The 25,070-nt window shown below is 32.1% G+C and overlaps 1 protein-coding gene across 1 annotated transcript in view; it reads right to left on the bottom strand.

The window, feature by feature from the left end:
- The window catches only part of LOC132725018 (uncharacterized), a 35,423-nt gene extending 15,579 nt beyond the window's left edge, over positions 1 to 19,844 (bottom strand). Inside the window, exons 1-8 of the mRNA XM_060710009.1 lie at positions 19,491 to 19,844; positions 18,871 to 18,922; positions 9,412 to 9,540; positions 4,834 to 5,603; positions 4,258 to 4,414; positions 3,748 to 3,944; positions 3,489 to 3,543; positions 1,560 to 1,818 (exon numbers count right to left, since the gene is read on the bottom strand). Coding sequence (XP_060565992.1) covers positions 1,560 to 1,818; positions 3,489 to 3,543; positions 3,748 to 3,944; positions 4,258 to 4,414; positions 4,834 to 5,603; positions 9,412 to 9,540; positions 18,871 to 18,922; positions 19,491 to 19,505 — 1,634 coding nt within the window. The 5' untranslated portion in view covers positions 19,506 to 19,844. The remainder of the gene's footprint in view (positions 1 to 1,559; positions 1,819 to 3,488; positions 3,544 to 3,747; positions 3,945 to 4,257; positions 4,415 to 4,833; positions 5,604 to 9,411; positions 9,541 to 18,870; positions 18,923 to 19,490) is intronic.
- Positions 19,845 to 25,070: the final 5,226 nt, after the last annotated feature.

Here is a 25,070-nt window from a genome sequence, read left to right as displayed (position 1 = left end):
TCTAAGTTTGCTTAAATTGTCTTAAATGTCTTGCAAAAAATAAAATACTTTTACCTTTTAGCTTTTATTTTATTCTACTTTGAAAATATCTGGTATCATATTTGCTATTAAATTTGGCATTATTTAGTAAATAGATACCTACAATAATGGTATAACTGAAATGAAACACTTTTTTTCTTCAATTAGGGATCTGAGAGATTTATAAAAATGTTTAAAAAAAAGGAAAGAAAAAAATGCCTTTCTAGGGTTTGAACCCACGCCCCTCAGTTTCAATACACTTTTCAGTGATTCTAGCCTATTTGATTCACTTCAAAGTGAAGATAGTGCATAAAGGGTGTACTACCTTAAATAAGTTAAACGTCGCCCCGCGAAGCGTTCACAAGAATTTTAAAAAATAAAATGGCGGAGCGTAGAGCGAAATCACGATTATAAGCGGGTCTCGGGGCGAAGCTAAATAATAATACTTCGCCCCGCGCTCCTCTAATTAGTATGTTTTTGCCCCGCGACCCTCCAAATGAAAAGTCGAGAATTAACAATTTAAAATTGCGGGGTTACGGAGCGAAAACAAGGTCATTAAGTTTGTAAGTTTGATAAATAAAACGTTGCCCCGCCGGGCGCAATACGAGATTAAGGAAATCAAACCACGATTCCCGGGGCGAAATCACACTAATTAGAGAAGGCGCGGGGCGAGGTCCGATAAATTTACCACACCCCATGTCCCCTTAAATAAGCGTGTTTTGCCCTGCTACAATTCCAAGCAAAAAGTCGAGAAATAGCAAGTTAAAATGGCAGGGCCGCGGAGCGAAAACATGCTTATTAGCGAGGATGCTAATAAGCGTGTTTTAGCTTCGCGTCCTCAACTATTTATTCCTTTAATCGTTCCGCGCCCCGGCGGAACGAAGTTTTTTTTCAATTAAACTTCGCCCCGCGTCACCGCTAATGAACGTGTTTCGTCCATTGCCCCTGCCATCTTAACTTGTTAATTCTCGACTTTTCACTTGACGGGATCGCAGAGCAAAACACATATCAGCTATCATAGAGTCTTGCTTCTTTATGTTCCACTAAATTTAGATTATTTGCTTATGTACAACGATCGTATCTATGCTACAGTATAGTCTACGAGGTGTTAGATACCGTGTTTAAGCATATATAGTATTATTAGGGACCATATATTTATCTATCCCTGGTATTACATACATCTTTACTAACAAAAAAGAATCCGTTAAACATTTGGCGATTGTCATTTGAGTTTGTGTTACTTATCATTTGTTGTTTTATAAACGTCATGTTTTACTGAGGAAGACTTAACTCCGAAAGCTAAAGAAAAAGCGTTTGTTTTCATTGAACTGATTATTATCATGAATACTAACATTCATCGTTTGCATAGTGAATATACCGGATATTCTGCTTTGAATTTGGCCTTCTTTACGAGATATTATGCTATAAAATTGAAATATTCTATCAGGCAAAACAAGACAGTCTAACCTGATGTAGCTTTGTCTGACTCCTACTACTGTTAATATATAGACACTTATCACTAACTTTGTCATTACACTTACTCTTTATTATCGCTTATAATTGCCGCCTGACCTGTTCCACAATTCTCTAAACATTTGGTGATTGTCACCTGAGTATGTGTTACTGTAAGGAACACAGAATTCGTGAGGTCATCGTCATTCATGAAGAATTGTAATGCAGCCTCGCCACATACTTTAACTCTCATCTGTAAAACATGTCCTGGATGATCTAGAAGACTAAGCGTGTAGGGTGCTGAGCTGCTCATTGAGGAGTCGAATACTGTACTCGCTTTCCCGCCCTCTGCATCATATAGAATACATGTACAATCACAATGGCCTCAATGCGTCAAAATTCAATAAGTTGGATGTTAACATTGATTGTTTTGACAAAAAGGCGACATATGGTGCCACGAAATGATGAAATTTGTCATGTAAAGTGGCCTAGATTATGGAATCAGATTCATCTTTTCATCATTTGAATCATTATTTTGTCATTTTTCATAAACTATTAGGCTGTAACTGTGAAAGCATCAATGCAATTAAGAGAAAAATCTTTGTGTTCCGTTGCAGCATATTTTTTCTATAATTTAAAATTATAAGAGAATTAAAACAAAAGAACTACATGTATGTGCATTTTACAACTTTCAGCTGGACATAGAGAACGACAACGGGAACTGTCTTTATAAAAGTAGACCGTATTTAACAAAATTTCTGCAAGAAATAGGGTTAAGAAATCTTTGGTTAGGAATTTGAAACAGTGAGTTTTTGAATCGAGCTAGATTAGATTGCTGTGAAGGAGGCAACTAAATTTTCTTGCCTTTCTGGTTTTAAAATATCCTTTGTCCATGAGCATTTTGATGACATGTATATGAAAAATAGTTTCACCATTTTGCAAACAATATAGTCAAGTTAAAGGCCCATTGATAGATCCCTACTCTGCGTTTTCATTGGAATAACAATAGATTTAACCACAAACATCAACATATGCTCTTTCGTTAATAAATATGTTGTGGTGAAATTCGTATTGTATCTACTAATCTTATGATAAAACGAATTAGACAGGTCAGGAATCTATGCATTATATTCTACGAATGTTTTTTAATTTTATTTCCTAGATTTTATTTTTGGTGTCCAGTAATAGTTTCCAAAATGTTATACTCATTGGCCAAGTTTCTCTCGTTTAGTGATCTAACATCGAAGTATCTAACATACTCTAAAACCATTATTTTAACATTTTAAAACTCAGGTTTGCCCTATTGGCTTTAAAATGATGGAAAAATGTTTTCATTTCTGAGGCATAATGTGTTTTCCTTCATGTGTACTTACATTTATTTAAACGTGCAACCGTGCAAAAGACAAATCATAGGAAATGTTAAATGGTTTCTGATGAATGCTTGCCTTTCATTATATTCAGGATATTTTACATTACTTGCGAAAAAAGTAAATTACCCTTGTGAAGTGTTGGGTTTTTCTATGCACTAGTAAGAACTTAATACAGACCTAGATTTCACACACTTTTGACATGAGATACATATGAAACATGTGCTTATTCTACTAGTATAAGAGGATATTCAAGATTTTTCTATAAATACATGAATTATTTTCATCGAGTGGTATGAAAATAAATATTTCATGAGTGGCGGTAGCCACGAGTGAAATATGGTAATTTTCATGCCACAAGATGAAAATACATCATGTATTTATGGAAAAAACTTGAATTTTCTGTTTATTATATACATTTTTCTCATTTTTGACATTAAAATTTGAAAGACTTTCCCTTAGATTTAGTGTACTGGCAGAATTTAAAAGAAAGTAGTCCGGCAAGACACCAGTGAAAATACGGAAAATATGTTTCACTGCAGTGAAAAATAAAAATTTTCAGTGATAATACGGACACTGAAAATACACATTTTATTTCGTCAATATTTCTCAATATTTCATTTATAAGTATATAATAAAACGTGTTCTCACCATAACAAGTGCCTCCAGTATAATTTGGAGAAAATACTTGAGTATTGTCGACATTCTGAAAAAAAGAAAGCATAAAACATAAACGTGAATGTACTAGTATAAATGTAAAAATTAAACCTAATAATATTAAAGCTATGAGTGAAACAGAACGAAACACCGTAACTTGATTCATCATAGGCCAAAAGGTCATACAATTAGTTTTTCTCTCAGTGATATATGTAGAAAATGTTTATATCTGGTGTACAATGGCTTATCTTACCTCGTTGAAGATAACAGAGGTTGGCATGGTTGCTTGATCGTCACATTTCATTATGCCACTGGCACCGTCTGTATTCTCTATTTTAAATGACAGATGACTATTCGCTTCTTTAGTACTTATCAAGAAGTCACTGTATTTGATTTTGGTTTTATCTACTACATTCTGGTTATCGATTCTTGTCTCACTGGAAAGCTTCCCTGAAAATAAAATGATTAATAAAACTTAAAAGGGGTTTCAAAGAGCAGTGTATGTCGGGAAACAAACACGCAAAACTTATAGGGGGTCCTCAAAGATCAGTGGATGTGGAAGAAATAACACATAAAGCATTAAAGATACTTCAAAGATCAGCGGATATAAATAAATATTTTTATTAAGGTTTATAGATAGTCATTATATATCTGATGATATATAAAATGTTCCGAGTTGTTTACCGTTGCATTACTACCACCTGTAGTAAATGAAAAATACCCAAGTGATAACTAGCATAATTTGGCATTAAAATGTTTATACCTGATGTGATGAAGAATGCTCCTTTGACGGTGCTTTCACTTTGACATGCGACCTTGATCTGTCCTGTAAAAGCATTACGTACTGAGGGTACAACTGTCATGCTAAGGGATGATGTTTCATTTGAAGTAGCATATGTCAAGCCAGTGATCTGTACTACCTATGAAAGTGATAGACATTGTGCTACATACTATTGAAGACTATTAAATAATACCATTACAAACCAATGACCCTTACAAAGCTGAGACAAAAATTTTCTACACTGCCATTGAAAGTGTGATGAATAATAGACTGTAGACTTTTCGAAAAATCACATAAAACAGTTGCTTTATAATAGTGGAAATTGAAACGTGTTCAAGTTGCTGAAAGGTATTTATAATACTATAATATTTACCATAAAACAACAATTAGAAATTTCAAACATATATAAAATAACATCCCGTGTAAAAATTTAAAGAAAACTATCACCAATTTGTAAGAGCTCTACACAGATGCTGTAACAAATTAAATAACTTGGAACATTTAAATGAATATTTGTGACTTATGTATTACATCTTATTGTAACTTTGCAATACCTACTTGGATTGGATGGGAAGCAATAATATGACTGTTAAGTCCTTTATCAAGGCGTCTCACAGTGGTATGAAACTGATCTTTCATAACAAACGATGGGTAACCCGACATTTTCACTTTAGTGTCATTCCAGTGGCTTACTATTTTAAGAATATCACCATAACCGTTCGTGCCTAAATTTGTAACAATATATTCAGATCCCCAATGCGAAGTAGGGACCAGTTGCTCCACTGTATGGGCAACGATGCCTCCATTAGTAACATTCCGGGAGCCAGCAAACACAACAATCGGCATGAAACTGTAAATAACAGTTCCGGTTAAGTCATACGTACTCTCAAGCTGGAGAGCGTCAAATCTATTTAAAGTAAGTGTCGTGTCTCTCTTGGTGCGAATGTAGCTTTTTGACCTGCACAAAACTATTTCTTCAACGTTGCTAGGCAACACTATCGAGATTGGTGTTTTGTCGTTTAAAGCAGCGACCGAGAGTTGACAATAGCCACCAACGTCACAGAACGTCGCTACAACATAACTGTACACAGTTTGACCTGGCGGTTGATGCGGGCCTGTCAAAGACTCGATTGGAATTCCAAGGTACCCTTCAATATGGTTGAAGTCTTCTCTTATTACAAACACTTGTAGAGTAAAACGACCGTTGGACGAACTAACTATAATTGACTTGTTCGCATACTGTGATCCGTTCATACCATGTGTGTGGGAGAAAATGTAAACCTCTTTATCTGCGACAGACAATGTCGATCCGATCTGACCACCAACACCTATTCAATTATTATTTTATTTCATAATAAAACATATCAGATCTTGAAAATTACTGTAAATTAACGTAAAACAAAATATAAAACCCGCAGATATAAAACAAAATGGCCAGGCTATATACTGGTGACAAGTGGCTGATCGCTTTCAATTCTGGCAGTTTAAGTCTAAAGTGTGTTAATATTTTAATTTCCTAATACCGGTCAACGGCTGAAACTTGAGCGTTACTACAAATCACCAACTTAAGCGGTTATCTTACTTCTCACTACTAAATATTGGAATCCATCTTTTAAAAGAAGAAAAAAAACAACAACAAAAAAACCCCAAAAAAACACAGTGATTTCAGGGGCAACCTTTACTTTGAATTCCTATTATCTAAGTCTTTGATAGAACCGATACATGGTATATCTAAAATATGTACCTTTACATAGACTGAAGTGCACATCATAAAAACTGTATGCGAATGAATAGAATTGAACAATATATAAAATGATGAAAAGAGTATAAAGAATGATGCAGTGTAACACCGCACTTTGGGGTCAAACGCACTTTGGGGTCCGACCCCAAAGTACGTTAAACTTCGCACCGCACTTTGGGGTCCAACGCACTTTGGGGTCAAAATCGAGAAATTGACCCCAAAGTGCGTTAATATGCTACATATCAACGCACTTTGGGTTCAAGAGGTCTAAAAATGTCATCTGAGTTCTGCTTAAATACTGAGTACTGCCTTATTTTCTATCTGCGACATTGGAATATTTGAGGTGGAGTTGAAGATGGCGGTCAATACTTTATGATGCTTAAGTGATAAAAGTTTCATTAATTTTACCACTTGAAATATCTAAATATTGTGTTCATATAACAAAATTACGGTGGTATAAAAGAGATGACATTTGCATTTTTTTTAGTTTTGTATAGTATTACATAATTTGTTTTAGTTTTGCATACATATTTTTTTCAGTTTTGCATTCATATTTTATTTTTGTTTTTCGTACATATTTTATTTTTGCTTTTCATACATATTTTAGCCAATCAAAACAGCCTTCAAATCTTATAACAGCCAATAGTTGAGTATAAAACTAGCACAGTGGTTTGGTCACATTTAGGCCCATTTTTGGAATCGGCCCAGTCGTTTTCGGCCGGGCAAATCTGGTTTCGGCCGACCCTTTTCGGCCCATTTTTTATATTATATGTATTTTATATTATTATTGTTTTTTATTATTATATACTGTTATATTAGTGTCTATTTGAAACGGGCTGTTGATTGGTGATCAGTTATTATTCCATGAATATGCACCACTCAACCCCGCCACCTGAGAATTGAGAATAATGAAACTTAGGTCAATTCCTCAGGACATCCAGATAATGTGCAGAACTTATATGCCAGGTGTGCCGGCTCAAGGTCGGGTTCACACCTACAGGTCCTTATCTCCGAAACCCCATGAAGGATTTTAAGGCACCTTGTGACAAATGTTAGCCACATCGAGACCATATGCAGAACCTTTCTTTGGGTTACCGCGGATACTAAAAAGTGTTGTTATTTTTTTATACCTCCAAAAATAAAAATGTTGGTATTTGCAAATAGTATTTGCAAATGGGGTACTGTAATTTACAGATGGCGAAGTGTTTGAAAATGGTGTTTAACAAATGGTGTAATTATCCAAACCTCTACTTTGCAAATGGCGTCATGTAAAAATATGTACGAAAAAACATAAATAAAATATGTACAAAAAAACTAAATTAAAATATGTATGCAAACTAAAAAAGAATATGTATGCAAAACTAAAAAAAAGTATGTACGACAAACAAACAAAAAATATGTACGAAAAACAAACAAAAAAGTATAAATAAAAATACAAATGTCACTTTTATGCCACCGTTCAAAATACTCTAGTACAGAAATTGTGTATTATTATAATTAAAAGATGCTGCAAAAAATATCCCGTTCAGTCGGTCATTTACTTGATAACTTTTGGTGCCATATTGAGCCCCATATTAAATATGTTTGGAATGAAATAAAATGCAGTTAAAATTATCTTTCCAAAGAACTATAAAAATACTCTATTGCAATGTTCTGGTGAAAAATCAAGTTTGTCGATAGGACTATAAAAAGTGATTTTACAAAAACATTATTAAGCATATCAACAAAATTTAGTTTTTTTGTAAGCTTCGTAACAACTGTTTTCTAGAGGCTTTTTAAAGGGAAAGCTTACATACTTCTTAAGAAAGGACAAACATGAATTTAATGTTTAAATAATGGTATCAGAGAAATGTAAGATGCTTGTGAATAAAGTAGCGATAAATGTGAAATAAATTGTCATAAAAGTAGCAAAATGTAAACTATGTAGTATTTGACTTCCATATAAAATACTAATTCACTATAACTGTACTCATCATTGCCAAAAAGCAACAGATGAAAAAGATGGTTCAGGTAATTGGCCAATGTGTATTTTTTGGATAATATAGAAGAACATCAAAATAAAAAAGTTTTTAAGAAAAACAAATAAAAGCATAATGGGCCTTTAAAACGTTATTTTTAACCCTCGGGGGATCGATACCCCACAATCCCCTTTAAACCCCAAGTGAGAATTTTACATTATTCTGAAGTTCGCTCTTAATGTGCGACTACTTTAGCAGTTGATATTTTAAGTACTGCCTGTACAGACTACTACTTAAAGCCGCATCTACACCTAGTCAAGTTTCTTATACGTCACATTTAGCTAAATAAATGGCTCTTTCAACATATTATTAGGCACATTTTTTACTGAAATGTCATACAAATATTTCCCAGAATTTATACCTTTGTCTATGCTAAGACTATCATATTTCTTAAAAATGTGTAAATATAAAACGGGAAAATATTGCATTTAGCTAAAAACAATGGAGTAAATGAAAGGTGTGCATTATTTTAAATAAAAGGAAAATTTGAGAAAAAAAAATAAGCTTAATAATTGATACAATTTCTTTATTTGGTGATTTATTTGGTGAAAGTTCTTCACTCACTAATCAATACCATTTAAATCCCTATTGATTCTACTATAATTAAGGGCACATGTTTCTGTCTATTTTATACCTTGATTTTTTGTTTACCATTGGCTTTGACTACAATATATTATTTAAAACATAATGAACATTAATTTTCTATGACCCCAAAGTGCGGTCGTTTGCCTGATGTTAAAAAATGCATATGTACCTGTTTAACGCACTTTGGGGTCAAAATTGGACCCCGAAGTGCGTTACGCACTCTGGGGTCGGACCCCAAAGTGCGTTTGACCCCAAAGTGCGGTGTTACAATGCAGGTTAATATGAAACAATGACTTTGTTAATGAAATTCGCTTAGAGTCTGTTGTAATTATTTATATTTCATGTATTAAGCTAAACATGCTCCAAACTATGGTAAAAAAAGTGCCAGAGTGAATAATTTGCGATCGATTTAAGTATGAAATGTATGCTAATTAAGCAGTGTTTTCATGTAATAGATACCGACAAACTCGAATCGAAGAATACAACTTTCAGAATGACACACTTTGGTCATTATTATTGTTGTTTTGTTAAAGCTTTTTACAATATTTCAAAATGATAGAATCAATAAACTTCTATTAACAACAGGTGTAATCTACTGTGATCATGAACTATTTCTTCCCATATGTTCTTTTTTTCTTTTTTGTCTCTTCAACTGCTCCAATTCGATTGAAATTAGCTCCTAATTTACGTTGCATTACATGCAAGAAATAACATAAGTAGATAACTTCAGTCATATTGCCAAATAATATACTTATATACGCAATGTTGATGATAAAGTGGAAAATATCATACCGGTTATAATCACATCCACAGGGGTAGAGGAAGTTGTGGTCATAACTAGTTCATACTTGATTTGTGAGTTTTCTGTTCCATTCAGTATATCTTGCCCCGGCAAAACTACTACATACGTCGAATTTTGACCTGTAAGCAGTAAAATGAATGGGTAATAAAGTATAATAATGTTATATATTTATACTATTTGACTCAGTGTTAAAAACAGAATATCTAATATGATTAACTTAACACCGGCAGTAACAACGTGGTTATATGGCATGCAGCTCAGTACAAAATTGTTAGTTAACGCAGGCATGTATACCAAAATAGCTAATATAAAGTCTCTTTCGACCGAAATATATGACTAAAATCATGTTGAAGAAAAGTAAGAAATGCATTTAAGATAACAGTTCAAAAATATTTTTTTTTATAAAATAAGACAACGCAAATTGCCGTATAGAAAGATAGTCACGCAAGGCGTATTACCATTTGTAATTCACAAAATGGATATCATTGACTAAAGATTCAAATAAGTTGAATTATATTTTACCTAGCGACTTATTTGTTTGAAAGTGGCACATAAGTTTCTTGTATATTGAATGAAAAGTCTGAACTTTAGACAGTTTCATGATAAACTTCTATTGGATTTTCGGCAAAAATGTACGATCACTTTTTCTTAAGGTAGAACGCGACACTTTGTGAACTTTCGAGAAGCGCCTTGAAAGTTGGCATGCAAATAGTTGACCATATTTCTGATTGGATTTCGTTTATTTTATTTCAATAGTTTCAGCCAATTTGTCAAAGTTGTAAACATGACGTCAAAGTTGACCATCAAAGCCCGTTTTTGAACATGACGTCGTTGTGTATCCTTGCCAACTGTTACGGGTATTTCAACGCCATTGGCGGACAAACTATCTTAAATCCTACAGCAATCGACGGAAATTATTTTTTCCTTTAAGCAGATATAAAATTTATTGTTTTACGCCAAAAATTGTTTGAGAAATGGAAAGAAAATTGTCAATTTTGTGTAAAATTTGACGTTCGGTTTAGCCGCAATTTTCTGCTTTAAAGCGGCTTATTAAAAATTCCTGAAATAAATTTTTGATTTTTTTTTTTAATGTCCTTTAAAATGTATACTTAGTCAAAATAACTAAAAAAAATATTTTAAAGCATGCAGCCGCTTATGACTTGAAGCGGTGAATGTAAAATTATTAACCAAAAATGTCAACAAAGTTGTATTTGACTATTAAACAAAATACTAAATAACTTTCACAACTAAATTTCCAAAACTTAACAGGCGCGAAAGAAGGAAACGCCTGATCAGCCACTTTTGGAAATTAAAACAGAAAACTATAAAATCAAAAGCATTTTTAGGAACGCCAAAAAGTATGTTTATAGTACTTTAATAGTAAATTAAAAGCTAACTAATTTTTAAACAGCACCGGGCTTTTCAAGTATATTGTGTGGCGATAAATAGGAACGTCACGGCTATTATCTATTATAATCTCGGAGTTAATACGGATTGAAAGTAGTTACACCACGTAAGGAAACACGCACATTTTTTTCAAACTTTCAATATATATATATAATATATATATATATAAATATATATATATATATATATATATATAATATATATATATATATATATATATATATATATATATATATATATATATATATATATATATATATATATATATATATACTGTGGGTAGCTTTTATAGTCACGGGTACTCTGCACCTTATGTCGCTAAAATCAATTGAGTAACAGCAATAATAATTCAGGTGAATTTTTATATATATATATATATATATAAAATTTCACCTGAATTATTATTGTCGAAAGCATTCGAATATAGCCATTTTCATAGTATTTTCCGAGAAATACGGTACACACTCGAAAATAAGAACAAGCGACTAACTAGTCCCTTGTCTTTCTCGTTGTTTGAAACAAAACAAAATATAATATACATTTATATTATAGATATACCATTGCCAAGGCATCGAATTAATAAATTTTTGTTTTGATTTTTTTGTTTTTTTACCTTTTTAATTGAAACGTAACATGCTGTTTTGTATTCTGTTCCAATTTGTTATCTTAATGAAATATTTCACTTTAAAGTGTCACGTATATTTGTTTGTTAGTGTTTTTTTCGGAATGATATTAATTGTTTATAGGTATTTATATATATTATATTTCATATAGTATTCTAAATAATCCGCTACTCCCGGCATTGTGAATACAGTTCGGATACTATATTTTTTCAAGTCTTAAAAAGAATTGAAATACATAATTAATATATCATGCAGTTTGTGCAGACTTACATTTTTGTTTTGCCTGTATTTCTAAAAAAAGTAGTGGTGAATGGGAAAGTATTAAAATTGTTATTGTAGCAAAATTTTGACTTTCATAAAAATTACTAAAGCATTAACACCGTACTTGATTGGCATAAATTAACAGAAGCAATAGTTCAGGTTAATGATAATGGAAATAAAAATAATAAAAAAAGTATATATAACTAAAAAGTTTTAAAAGATAAAAGCGTTTCTAGGGCTTTATGAACCTTTATGAAAGGATTTTTGCGCGTAAGAAAAAATTGTAGCTGCTTTTTTAAGAAACGCCAAAATAATGTTTAGAGTACTAGCTATCATGATAAAACCAATGATTTGTACATATGAAAATACATAAATTGCACCCAATGTTTCTAGTATAACGTGTGGCGCACATTTTTTACCCATTTTCCGAGGAATTCAGTACACACAAGATTTCTAACTAGTTATTTTCCTTCCCGTTGTTTGAAATAAATATATATAATTTATCTTATAGATTTACTATTGCTTAAGTATCGAAATAATGAATTGCTGTTCTGACATATTTTCGGCACTGCTTTTAAATTGAAACGTAACACACTGTTTTTGTTTTGTTCCAACTTGTAATTTAAATGAAATATATACTAAATAACTCCTCACCCAGGGATTGCAAATTACGTAGTTACAGTTCAGATTCTAGAATTGCTTTTCAAGAATTAAAATGCATAATTAATAGACCATACAAATTGTGCAGACTGAATTATCATATCTATACTGTATATTGCAGTTTACCATTAAATTTGATAACTTAAACATTAATGCTTTTCATCCACGGTAACTTTTAGTTAATGTCGCCTTGTCTTTTTGAACTTTTTGAAACTATGCTATTGACTATTTTTTTTTTTTTTCAAAATTGTTTTTTTTTTCGGAGTCATGACCACGGTAACTTTCCCGGTGTCCTTTATTTTTTAATACCATATGGGTTTTCTTCATAGAAAAATTAGAAATATCTAAATTTATGTAAAATCCTAGTAAAAAATTATAATTTTTCAAAATGTTGAAATAAAAAAGATGTGAGTAATTTTTATTTTTTATTCTATTTTGCGAAGAAAATCTTTCGAAACTCATTATTAATAGAATTTAGAGTATGACGTAAGGGCATATTTGCTCCAAAATGAAACGATTATTTTGTAGACATTTTTATAGGGTATGATTTGTAATGTTCTGTTTCCTTTACTATACTTACGAGGCGCATGTATATGAAGCCCCTATATAAGCCGTTTGACATTAAAAGAAATAACAAAACAATTGGGAAATATGTTTTTTTTTAATTCTGAAAAAGTTATTTCATAAAAAATAATGTGGCTTAGCATATACAACATGCGAAACAGTGATCGCCAGTCTTGACGTCAACAGAAACGTCGTACAACAGCCCCCAACCCCTGTTCGTAGAGTTCTGCGACCATTTTCTTGACGGGGTTGAATCGAAGGCTACGACAAACGTAAAATAAAACGGCCGGGAGTCCCCTTAAAAACGTTCTGCGACAAAGGTGTTCTGCGATACAAAAATTACCTAGCCTACCGACGTGTCGTAGAGCGTTGATAAAACGGCCCAAAGTATAGTTTTTAAATGAACGTGTAAAAAAGGTTGTACATACATAAAGACTATGATTTTCTGTCATCACACATAGTTACACATAGTGTAATATTATATTGACAAAACAAATTATTATATTATTATATTTGTCAAGGTAAGGATCGGTTTCTTATGATAGCAATGTAAAGGCAATAATTTTGAAATGTGAACATTTAGAAATTATACGAAACTTTTTTTTTCATTTTTCACTTTTTAAGCTGATTGTATCTTTTCCCGGAATTCAATTAGTATGTTATGAGACCGGAAATGAAAATTGTTAAACCTATAGTAGGGTGTTAATTAATGTGTCTTACAAAACGTCAGAGAACTTTTTATACAATTATGATACAATTACACGTTATTATTGAATCTTTAGAACATAATAAATTAAATGATGTGAAGTAGCTGCATAATTCAAGGCAATCTGTGAAATCTAATTTCTTTTGTTAATAGGGTATTGTTAATTGTGTAACAATACGGGCCGACAAACTGCATTGTCAAACTCGTTTGATCCGCAGTTACTATCTACATACGACTTTTAAGTTAGGTAATACATGTTTTTGTTAGGAAAAGCTTCTATGTTACGAGAAGAATGTGCTCGTGTTGATGACAAGCACATTTCAAAGTAAATATTACGTTTTCCACATTTTTTTAAACGTTAGATACTTGATACCATTTTAATTGCATTTTCCCTGCATCTTTGGTTAACTCATACTTTATTATTGCAGTTTAAGAACCATAGAACTATATATAACGGACAATTAGAAACGGACGAATAAGCAGGTAAGTTAGTTTATGTTGACGGAAGAGGTATATACGTTAATTTCTTGCATATCAGACAGGATTATCTACTGTCTACACTGGTGCTGGAATATAATAATCTTACACTGGCTGTCGGTACAGACCGGAATATCTGGCTCGAGGGTAACTGTTTACGGCGGTAACGAGGCTCGGTCGAGTTTTCGCTAAAAATAAACAATTACCCTCGAGCTAGATATTCCCGTCTGTACCGACAGCCGGTGTTTGACTTTTTTCTTGCATTATTTTCAGAACAGAAATAACGAAAACTGATATTCTCATTTCGCACTTTTTGTCTGATGGTAGCACATAAGAAACAAGAGCTGTCCGTAAGACAGCGCGCTCGACTTTTTTATTGCTTGCCAATAAAAAAAGTTTTTGCAGTAAAAGGCAATACAAGAATCTCTGTATTTTTAAAGTGAACAATGGCCATGAGCATTAAGATATTTAGTGAAGAATTATTTTACTGAATTGTTGTGATACCTTGAACACTGCAGGTTCAGTGGATAGGAATGAATTTTTTTTAGATTTTTTAAAGTTTTTTAGTGCTTGCCTATAATACAAAACATTGACAGTTAAGGGCCATAATTCAAATAAAAATCTTTGACAGAATTACCTTCTCCTGGACATGTTTGGGAATCATGATTGTAAACAAGTATTCCAACTTTCAAATTAATATCTCAAACAGTTCAGTCAAAAAGTGGACTGGTACTAAAAACTTAACCAAGATTCTAAGTCGATAAAAGGCCTTAATTTTTAAAACAAATCCTTGACAGAGTTACCTTCTCCTGCGTACAGATGGGGGTAATGATGTGAAATAGCATTAAAAGTTTCAAAGCAATATCTCAAAGGGTTAAGGCAATAAGTGGATTTTACCCATATTCAATGTATTTTCTAAGTCAAAAAGGGGCATAATTCTGTCAAAAACCTTGACAGAGTTATGTCCTCTTGTCTGTTGATGAAGGTCGTGATGGTAAACAAGTATGGTCAGTTTCAAAGCAATACCTCCAATGGTTTTGAAATAAAGTGAGGTGGTACAAAAAACTTAACCAAGCTCAATACACTTTCTAAGTCAAAAAAGGGCCATAATTCTCTGTCAAAAACCTTGACAGAGTTATGTACTCTTGTCTGTAGATGGAGGTTATGATGGTGAACAAGTATGGTAAGTTTCAAAGCCATACTTGTAATACTTCTGAAATAAAGTGGGGTGGTACGAAAAACTTAACCAAGGTGTGACGCCAACGCCGACGCCGACGCCGACGCCGGGGCGAGTAGGATAGCTCCCCTTTTCATAGAAAAGTCGAGCTAAAAAGTGCTTAATGAAAACATTAGTTTCGTTATTTATTTGAATTTTCTGTTTCATATACATTTTCTCTTTTTTTACCTTATTATTTGAAAGAATTCCCTTGTAATTTTGCATACTGGCTGAAATTAGAAGAAGGAAATCTGGCACGACAGCAGTGAAAGTAAGAAAAGTATGTTTCACAGCATTGAAAAATAGATTTTTACAGATGAAAAACGGAAAATGAAAATATGCAATTTATTACATCGACATTTCTCAATATTTCATTTATAAGTAAAAAATAAATATTTAAATTTCTTTTCATATTTCGTTTTATTTCTTTTTTTTTGTTTAATTGTTTCCATTTCAGGAGAGTTTATGTATGGGCAATTATTTACATTTGAAATACCAATTAGTTTAGTTAAAAACTACTAGAAAATTATTCAATGCCAATGTTATTGATTTCCCCCTATTCTAAACCCATGCAAGCAAATTGTGCGTTTTCAGACAAAAGATAACTATCCACGTAGCCACAATTTGAGAACGTCATAAAATATGCCTGAGCCTGAACATGTTCCGAGCCTGAGTGATTTCAAATTTGACTGGAAGTTTTTTTTTTCAAACGTGTTAATATTACATTTCAATAGTGTATTGACAAGCTTATTTTACTTAAATTGAAATTGAAATTAATGGATTTCGCCGAGTACTGTAATTTCAAAGGGAACATTCGCTAAAAAGAAATATTTACTTTTGGGATATCAAGTAGTTTAGTTAAACATTGATGTTTATGTAGTAAGATGATATACTTATGTATAAGTCTAATCAAATGTCTGTTCTGTTCTGTTAAAAACATCTAGAAAATTATTCGATGCTAATTTTATTGATTTTTTCCTTCTTCTAAACCTATGCCAGCAAATTGTGCGGTTTTAGATAAAAGATAATTATCTACTTTTGAGAACTTCATAAAAAATGCAAACAAATTCCGAGCCTGAGTGAGTTCAAATTTGACTGATAGTTTTTTTTTCAAACGTGTTAATATTTCATTTCAATAGTATATTGACCAGCATTTTTTGCTTAAATTGAAATTTGAAATTTTTGGACTTCGCCGAGCACTGTTATTTCAAAAGGGAACATTCACTGAAAGAAAATAACGACAATAAGCAAAAAAAAAAAAAAAAAAAAAATAAAAAAAAGGAAAAGGAAACACTCCAACATATTCAAATTTGCGACAATTCGCACGCTTTTGTGATGAGTATTATAAGGTTTGGGCAAGTGGATCTGGTTCAAATTGATGTTTCAAATCTAAACAAAGTGTTGTATACCATTAACTTTCCTTTAGTTAGTACAACCGGCAACTGATTCTAACCACGTGACTAGTACAATGATGTCTGATCATGGTCAAGTCAGTTTAAGTTACGGCTTATTTGAAATTGTTTGTGCTTGTACCTAGTTGAAATCATTATAAAAATCTTATGAATTATTATAATTATTTCAATTATATTAATACAAAATCTATTTTGGAAGAAATTCAAATTTGCTTTACTGCAATATAAGCCAACTCTTAAGTGCTTTTTTTGTTGGACTTAAATGAATGCGTGTCGCATTATAACTGAGATTTATTAGAAAGTGGCATTATGGTGTTTAATCATTTGGCAATACATGTACAAATATCTAATCATTTTTAAAATCAGCTGACGTAAACCAATATCCGTTTACCTCTCAGACTTGAATTTCTAGTGTTTTGGATACATGTTTCTAATGTAATGCCGTTCCATTCCGGGCAATATCAATTTTATTCCAGATCAAGAGCTGCCGGATTATTTACGGGTATAGAATATGAATGAACCGAGGATTAAAGCATGTCCTATGATGCATATTAATACAGAGTTACTGTTTAATCAGCCGATGTTCCCGTCGTGAAAGCTTATTTTCTTATGAAAAGATTTACACATGTTTCTATACAAAAAAGGATTCTAATTACTCTGGTTAGTGCATTTATTGAGTTAACTTTAATGATCCTACCGATATAGTTTGGTGTACAGACTGTTACATTAGTCGCATTTTTTTCATTGAATATGCATTGTTGCCCCAATACTATACAGGCGTCCTGTGTTCAAGACAATCGTTATTTGCCCTTTTATGAACATACGACAATGCAAGATTATTTATTCATTTCGCATATTGTCCCTTAACCAATCAGTCATACACACACACAGGCGCTCACGCACCCACGCGCGCGTGCACTTACACGGACACGCACGCATGCACTTGCGCGCAAACACACGCGCAAATAAAACGAGCGTTTTAATCGGCCTGACAGTTTGTTTTAAAAGATCGATATAATATTTTATGCAGGGCGATAATACAGTGTTTGGTTAAATTAAATTAAATCAAACCTTTAATGATCACTGCAGTTATTATCTATCCCTGGTATTTGCATAAATCTGAATATATATTTATTGGTAATTCAAAATCATATCCCAAATACGCTGTTATATCAGAAGTAATGTCAAATTGATGTTGATATCAAATGAGAAACAAAGTTACTTTTTTGTTATGTCTCTACGTTCGGCGAATATCGGTGACAGCACTCAGTTTTGCGTGGAAAGTTTTTCAGGTAGAATTGGCCATTTCCCGAGGAGGAGAATTCAGCAGATCTCCAGATTTATGTGACCCGCTTTGTGATCCGCTTTGTGATCCGCTTTAACTCGAAGTTATTAACTTGATACGAGCAGCTTTTATCGATAATAAATATTATCGCCAAGTTTTTAAGTTTCGAAACAAGATCAAGATACCATAACCAATTTATTGTCGATTCAACTCATAACCTTACACTGTCCACATCGGCTGATATCAGATTTCACTAAAACTAATCATATATGAAGTTGTTTTTTTATATTTTATCTTTACTTTTGGAATTCGGTGATCTGGCTGGATGAAAGTAAATACTTGAAACTGCTGAAATCAACTATATTCGATTAGTGGAATTTAAAACTTATTTGCTTTAAATTGATCTAGTTCTGTTGTTACAGCATCAATATTCATATTCAAACATAAAATGTTTCATTATTATTCCTAATTCAATATGATCTGTTATCAATGTTTCCCCTTTTCTATGTTTTCTAAATTTTGAAGAGCTACTGGTCGCCTTTATGAGTCTGAAAAGCTGTTGCATGTTTAACTGTTCACATTAAATTTGAGCCGCGTCACGACAAAACCAACATAGTGGGTTTGCGACCAGCATGGATCCAGACCAGCCTGTACATCAGGATCCATGCTTTTCGCTATCAGTTTCTGTACTTGTAATAGGGTTTGTAAGCGAACAGCATGGATCCTGTTCAGCCTGGCGGATGTGCAGGCTGGTCTGGTTCCATGCTGGTCGCAAACCCACTATGTCTGTTTTGTCGTGACGCGGCTCATTTGTGTTAGAAAATAAAGCCCAACATACCCGCAGATCCCGTGATGAAAAATAGGCTCATCAGCAGCAAACAACTTGAATGCTGCAAAAAATAATAAAACAATTTTAACCACCATCTATTGATATAAAATCATAACATTTTAACATTTTCCTTTATACAAACATTATAAAGTTTGCTTATCATTTCATAAAACGCAATTGATTTGAACAAAAAGTTGGAAAGTGATAGCATTTACAAAGAACAAAATAGGATCAGGATCAAATAAATCATAGTAATATTTACTTATAATAATAATATTTTGCAGAATAATAACAATTATTTTGCAGTATTTTTTCTTTGGACGTTCGTAGTATCTTAAAAAAGAAGAAAAAAGAAAGGAAGTGACAGTCTATTAATTTTAAATAACATATCATTGTACAATTTAATTACCGTACATGAGTATTTAGTATAGTTTAGTGTTCATTTGTAAGCATTTACACAATTGAATTGGTCAATGGTGGCAAACACTGCAATTTTAGTGGACAAAATATAATGCCAAACACTAAGTTTAAATAAAATACAACCATTCGGACCGAATTAACATTTTGTAAAAGAATAAAAAACATATAATGGAATTGTACGTTATATATAAAATTTGAAATAAACCTACCAATAAATTCCACATTGTTTTTTTTCCGTGATATTTTGAATTAAATCAACTCATGTTTACTAAAACTTAAATTTAAATGTCAGTTCGCTGCCATTACGCACTTTTTGTCTGACTCTGTTTTAAAAACCTGGAATAAATAAATCATTTGTATAGCGCGTTCATATATAAAATCGGCAAGCCTTGTTCAAATAGGCATGGAACGCTTGCATATTAAAACATTTATGATGTGCGTTATGCCTTGTTTATCCAATGTTTCATAAAATCATATATTCTAACAATAGTCGCACAACTATAATTGATAATCGGTCTTGTATCTTAGGAGACCATTAAAATTACTACAGTCGTGCTCAAATGAACAAATAATGTCAATACTTTCAATACTTTCTATTGTTTTTTTATTGAACGTTTAAGTTTCGCAGCTATCCTCCATAATTTTGAATTATGAATATTTCATGTGTTCAGAGTTTCACCTTAACAGCTTGTTATTGTATTCAATAGAAATCGATAGTAAAGTTTTACAGAGGTTTATTTACTTGTCATGTAGTCTCCATTTGTAGAATAATAGGAATTTACAATACAGACAAATAATGATGAGCGATCAATTATTAAACAAGAAATGCTGATGATATTTTTCCACAATATAGCAATTCAAAATTTAAAACCAGGGCTTAGATGGAAAGAAATATTATTGCCATTCTCGTAAATTAATAAAGTGTTAATTTCAGATATATTTTGTTGAAAGACTGTATATTATTAGCAAATTAGCTCAAATAAATTAAATGAAATTCACAAAACTTGCTACATCTCTAAGCATGTTAACTTATTTTTTTTTCAAAACAAAAAAGGTAAAATATTCTCGTTAGTTGAAGAACACAACATAAATCAACAAAGCAGTGAAAGATACATTGCCTTTTTCATAGATAAAGCTACAAAAGAAGAAAAGGCATATCAAAAGCAGAAATGTGTGTAACTGTAATCGAACATTGACCCTTATCTTGCCAAATTCTTTTTTAGGATGTGTTACACTTGCCAAGATGTGGCTTTTGAACAGTCTATTCCAGGTCTAAAGAATTAAAAAAAAACAAAAAAACAACAAAAAAAAACAAAAAAAAAAAAAACAACAAAAAAAAAAAACAAAACAAAAATACATCACATCACTCTGGGTACCTCCAGGCTTAAAGGGTAAATATACAACATCAGAGCTACAAAATACTTAGTCTTGAGTTCGTTTCCCTTACACTACGTACAACAATATACTAGTAAATGTACGCAGGGAACCAGGCTACAATAAGTAGATCAGACCTTATATTGTGGACTAATGTTCAATTCCGATATCAGTTCAGACTGATCTGTTAAAATTCACTATCGCATGAGTAGGAGTGCCCTAAGTAGGTCAATAAATAAAACATCAATGGATTGGCATCTTGTCTTTCAATAATAATAATAATAATAATAATAATAATAATAATAATAATAATAATAATAATAATAATAATAAAAATAATAATAATAACAATAATAATAATAATAAATATACTAAACCATTTTATATTTTCTGTTATTAAAGGCATATCAATTCAAAGTATGCAAAGTATGTTTTTTGGAAACAAACAACATATATATTCAATTAATTACCACGTATATGTTAAAGGAATGTTCTTGTTTCCGGTAGATGGTCATCTAGTATAAAATGAAATAGTCATGTTCGGACACAATCATCGCTATATTTAGATCGGTTTAGGAAAGAAAAGCGGTAGCAAAATAGGATCGTTAAACGACAAGAATGTTTGGTTAATGAATCAATGTATTATTAAATGAGATGGATATGTTTTTTATTAAGTTACAGATGTTGTATGTAAATGTGAATGATTGTATTTATATGTTTTTGAAATATGAAATAGGAAGGCTAAAAAAAGCGTTTCACAAATCGGTCTTAGAATCGCAATGATTTAAGATTTTATTCAAATCCTATATCTTACAATAAAAAGATAAGTTGCTTGAGACTTCGTGTAAAGCAACTTTCACATTTTCTTAAATATTAGGACCACATGACATCGCTAAGGAAAAACACAAATGCTATGTTTAAACTCATGAAAATGAAAGAAGAAAATATAGTTTTAAAAAAAATTGACATCTTCATGGAACGACCTAGGTCAATCAATCAGTAAATGAGCCGCGTCATGACAAAACCAACATAATGGGTTTGCGACCAGCATGGATCCAGACCAGCCTGCGCTTCCGCGCAGGCTGATCAGGATCCATGCTGTTCGCTATCAGTTTCTCGACTGGTAAAAGGGTTGGTAAGCGAACAGCATGGATCCCGATCAGACTGCGCGGATGTGCAGACTGGTCTGGATCCATGCTGGTCGCAAACCCATTATGTTGGTTTTGTCGTGACGCGGCTCATATTTCGTTGCCATCTTGTAGGGAGCTGCAGTTTTGGTATCCTATTGATTTTTACGTTTGTTAGGAATCACTGTTATGTCATGAAGTAACTGCTACCATTAGCAAATTTAAATTATTCATTAATATATATACATTAATATGTTAGCAATTACCGCAATTACTAATTTTTAATTAATGACACCATTTTAGAAATCGAATCCTAAAGTAAAGGACCGCGTGTCAATGCTGTATACCAAATATCAATAGGCTGTGATAAGTAGCTGCTGAGAAAACTGTTACGAAAATTTCCTACAATTGCCATTAATGCCGAAAATAAAGGGAATATCGAGTGTCAATTTTATAATAAATTTTCAACGAAAAACGTGTTTTTTTCATAATCCGACATAATACATTTCGTCTTCTTGATTCCTATATTTTCGTTTATCATCGCTATTATTAACAACAAAATATTACTTTAAAACGACATTATGTCCACCAAAGTGAAAATGAGAGTATAAGAAAAAGTCAAAATAAGTTTAAATGTTGCCATTTTTTTCTACTTTTAAATAAACATATAATAACCTACGTAGCACAGTTCAGAACGTATCGGTAACACTCAGTTGATAAAAGACAGGACCAATGTTTTAGATTTTAAGCATTTTTCATCCTTTATCCTAAACGCGATTTTTAATTTTTATAATTGAAAAGTCAACATAAACAGTAAATCTTTTGAAATATATATCTAATTCACATCAACTTGACAGCAAAAAAATAGCATAATATAACTAAAGTGCGTCACATATGTTTAAATTGAATCCCATAATACGTAACGAATTGGGACCCTAAGTGTTTTTGACCGCAACGTACATTGTTCCAGGGCTTAATTGGAGTTCCTTTCATTTAATCAATGGTTTTAAAAAAGTAGATCATATAAAATACTGAGTTATGTATCATTAACGGAACAAACGATTTTCACGCAAAGCACTTTAACAAAAGTAGTGAAACACCAACAACACGGCTTCTATTGTTAAATTATTCAGAGTTTCGATTGAAAGTGCATTCAATAGAACGTTATTTTTCTATACGTTTACCGGTATTATTGTTTAGTAAATTGTTGGTTACTGTATGTAGTGAAGGAGAACGTTTACGTGGCCGCTAATAAGATAGAGAAAACCTGCTGAATGGGTTATGAAGTAACACAATAAGGGGTAAGATGTAGTGTATGTTATTATACAAATAAACGTGTTTAAATATAACTGGTGGAAAAAAGGCCATGTTCTCCTTTCGGCCAAAACTGTTGTGAGTTTAAGTATAAAATGCCTCTACTATTTAAAAATCTGGAAAATTATTGAACCCTCGGAAGTATTAATCACATTAAAAAAACATGAACATTGCAGATTCGGTTTGTTCGTGTCTGTACACGAGGGATAATGAAAACGTGCAATAACCCTTGCGTCTTCTAGCACCGGCTTGAACGGTACTCAATTTTCAACCAATGATCCCGAAGGTCCAGAAAAATATAACAATACTGAAGTGAATGAATTAAGGGGCAACTTTTTACATTCTTATTGTGGTCTTCGTTTTGGATTCTTTTGTTGAAATTTAAGTCATTTTAATCACACGCAGGTACTTAAAAACACATCCTGTATGCATGTATTCATGAAGCAAGCAAATAATTCATGACCTCCTATTTACTAAAGTAAATTCCTTTAAGTTCACTGATGGGACTGATTCAGAAGTCTTAGATTAATTGGTCTTAATAGTGAATTAGCCCTTAGATAACTTAAGAATTTCAACGGCACTAAATGTGTTCATACACCTATATCTCTAGCTTTGATTTAAGTTTTATACCTTTCTCTTTAAATGGCCTAATTCGTTATTTTCGAGATGAGTCCTTGTCAATATTTTAACGTCTTTCATGTTTAGTATCATATACTTGACATAAGGCGTTCCTATGTTTTATGTACAAAGGCAACGTTAAAAGTGAATATAAAGCGGTCCATTCACTATCAAGACCAAATCAATGTTAAAAACTCTTAATCATTCCCTTCAGCAGCCGCGATAGAGAGGTTTTACTGTATCTACATTTCTTAAATGAAAAGAAGGGCTGTAAATATGTTTCATGATATAGCCGAGTATGATTCAGTTTGATTTAGTTTGCTCACAGAGAAAATGAAATCAACCTTACCAAACTACCATCACTTTTATATATCATATTCCAGCTCCAAGTGTCTTATAAAGAATACAAACAAGAAATGTCATATACTTCTGTTGCATATCTATTTGCTGTATGATAATTATACACAATTGTAACAACATATGATTGATTAAAATAAAAGCCCTGTCTAGCTTTATACAGTTATATATATGAATGTAAAACAAGCTTCTGATCTATGTGCATCAGTTTATACATTCTTCTAATATCAATCTTTATTATGTCATGACTTAATATGTCTGTTTTATATCTTTGTGTGTATGACAAAAATAAATTTAATTAAATATTTATTTTCAGTCTTACTTTTTTAATCAATTCATTTAGAAAATTTAAACACAGTAAAATCTCTGTATTTTATAGCTACTGCCGGGATTGAATCAGTGGTTTTGGTATTTTCTGATCGAAGTTCAGGAAATAAAAAGCTGGCATTCTGACACAGCGGGTTAACGACAAACTTAACAACAAGTAGTTCTCAAAACAGCTTAAAGCTAGCGATTTAAAAGAAAGAAATATTTTTATTTTGCTACAAGTATCCAACAAATTACAACGCATTCAAAGTTTTAAAGTAGCGTTGGCTTATAGAATTGTCAATAAATGAAAATCACAAATTACGCGGATGAATATGATTTAAATCAATGAAAATGCTATGTTTAGCGTACGCTCCCTTCGCAGCTCACTGAATACACTCACGTTACTTCAGACCGCTGCTGTAAGCAGCGCCGATTTGTGATATTTACCTTTACAGTGAACTTTGAACGACCAACGAAAATCTACCAAATTTCAATTCATCCAAAAATCTTTATACGCATTTTTATTGGTTGAAACATATCACCTGTCTACAACATTTATAAATAGACAGGTATTTCCTCGCCAGTTTTGTAAACAAAATACAAGAAATAGCGTATTCGGCCAGACATCTCTACAACCATTGAACAAAATTAGGATACACCTGATTGTTCTAAACATGGTCATTAATGTAA

The sequence above is a fragment of the Ruditapes philippinarum genome, unplaced genomic scaffold (genome assembly GCF_026571515.1).
Source record: "Ruditapes philippinarum isolate M1 unplaced genomic scaffold, ASM2657151v2 ctg5175_1_1_1_1, whole genome shotgun sequence".
In the NCBI taxonomy this organism is placed as follows: domain Eukaryota; kingdom Metazoa; phylum Mollusca; class Bivalvia; order Venerida; family Veneridae; genus Ruditapes; species Ruditapes philippinarum.
The sequence above is the reverse complement of the archived record's forward strand: the minus strand, read 5'-3'. Positions and strand labels throughout refer to the sequence as shown.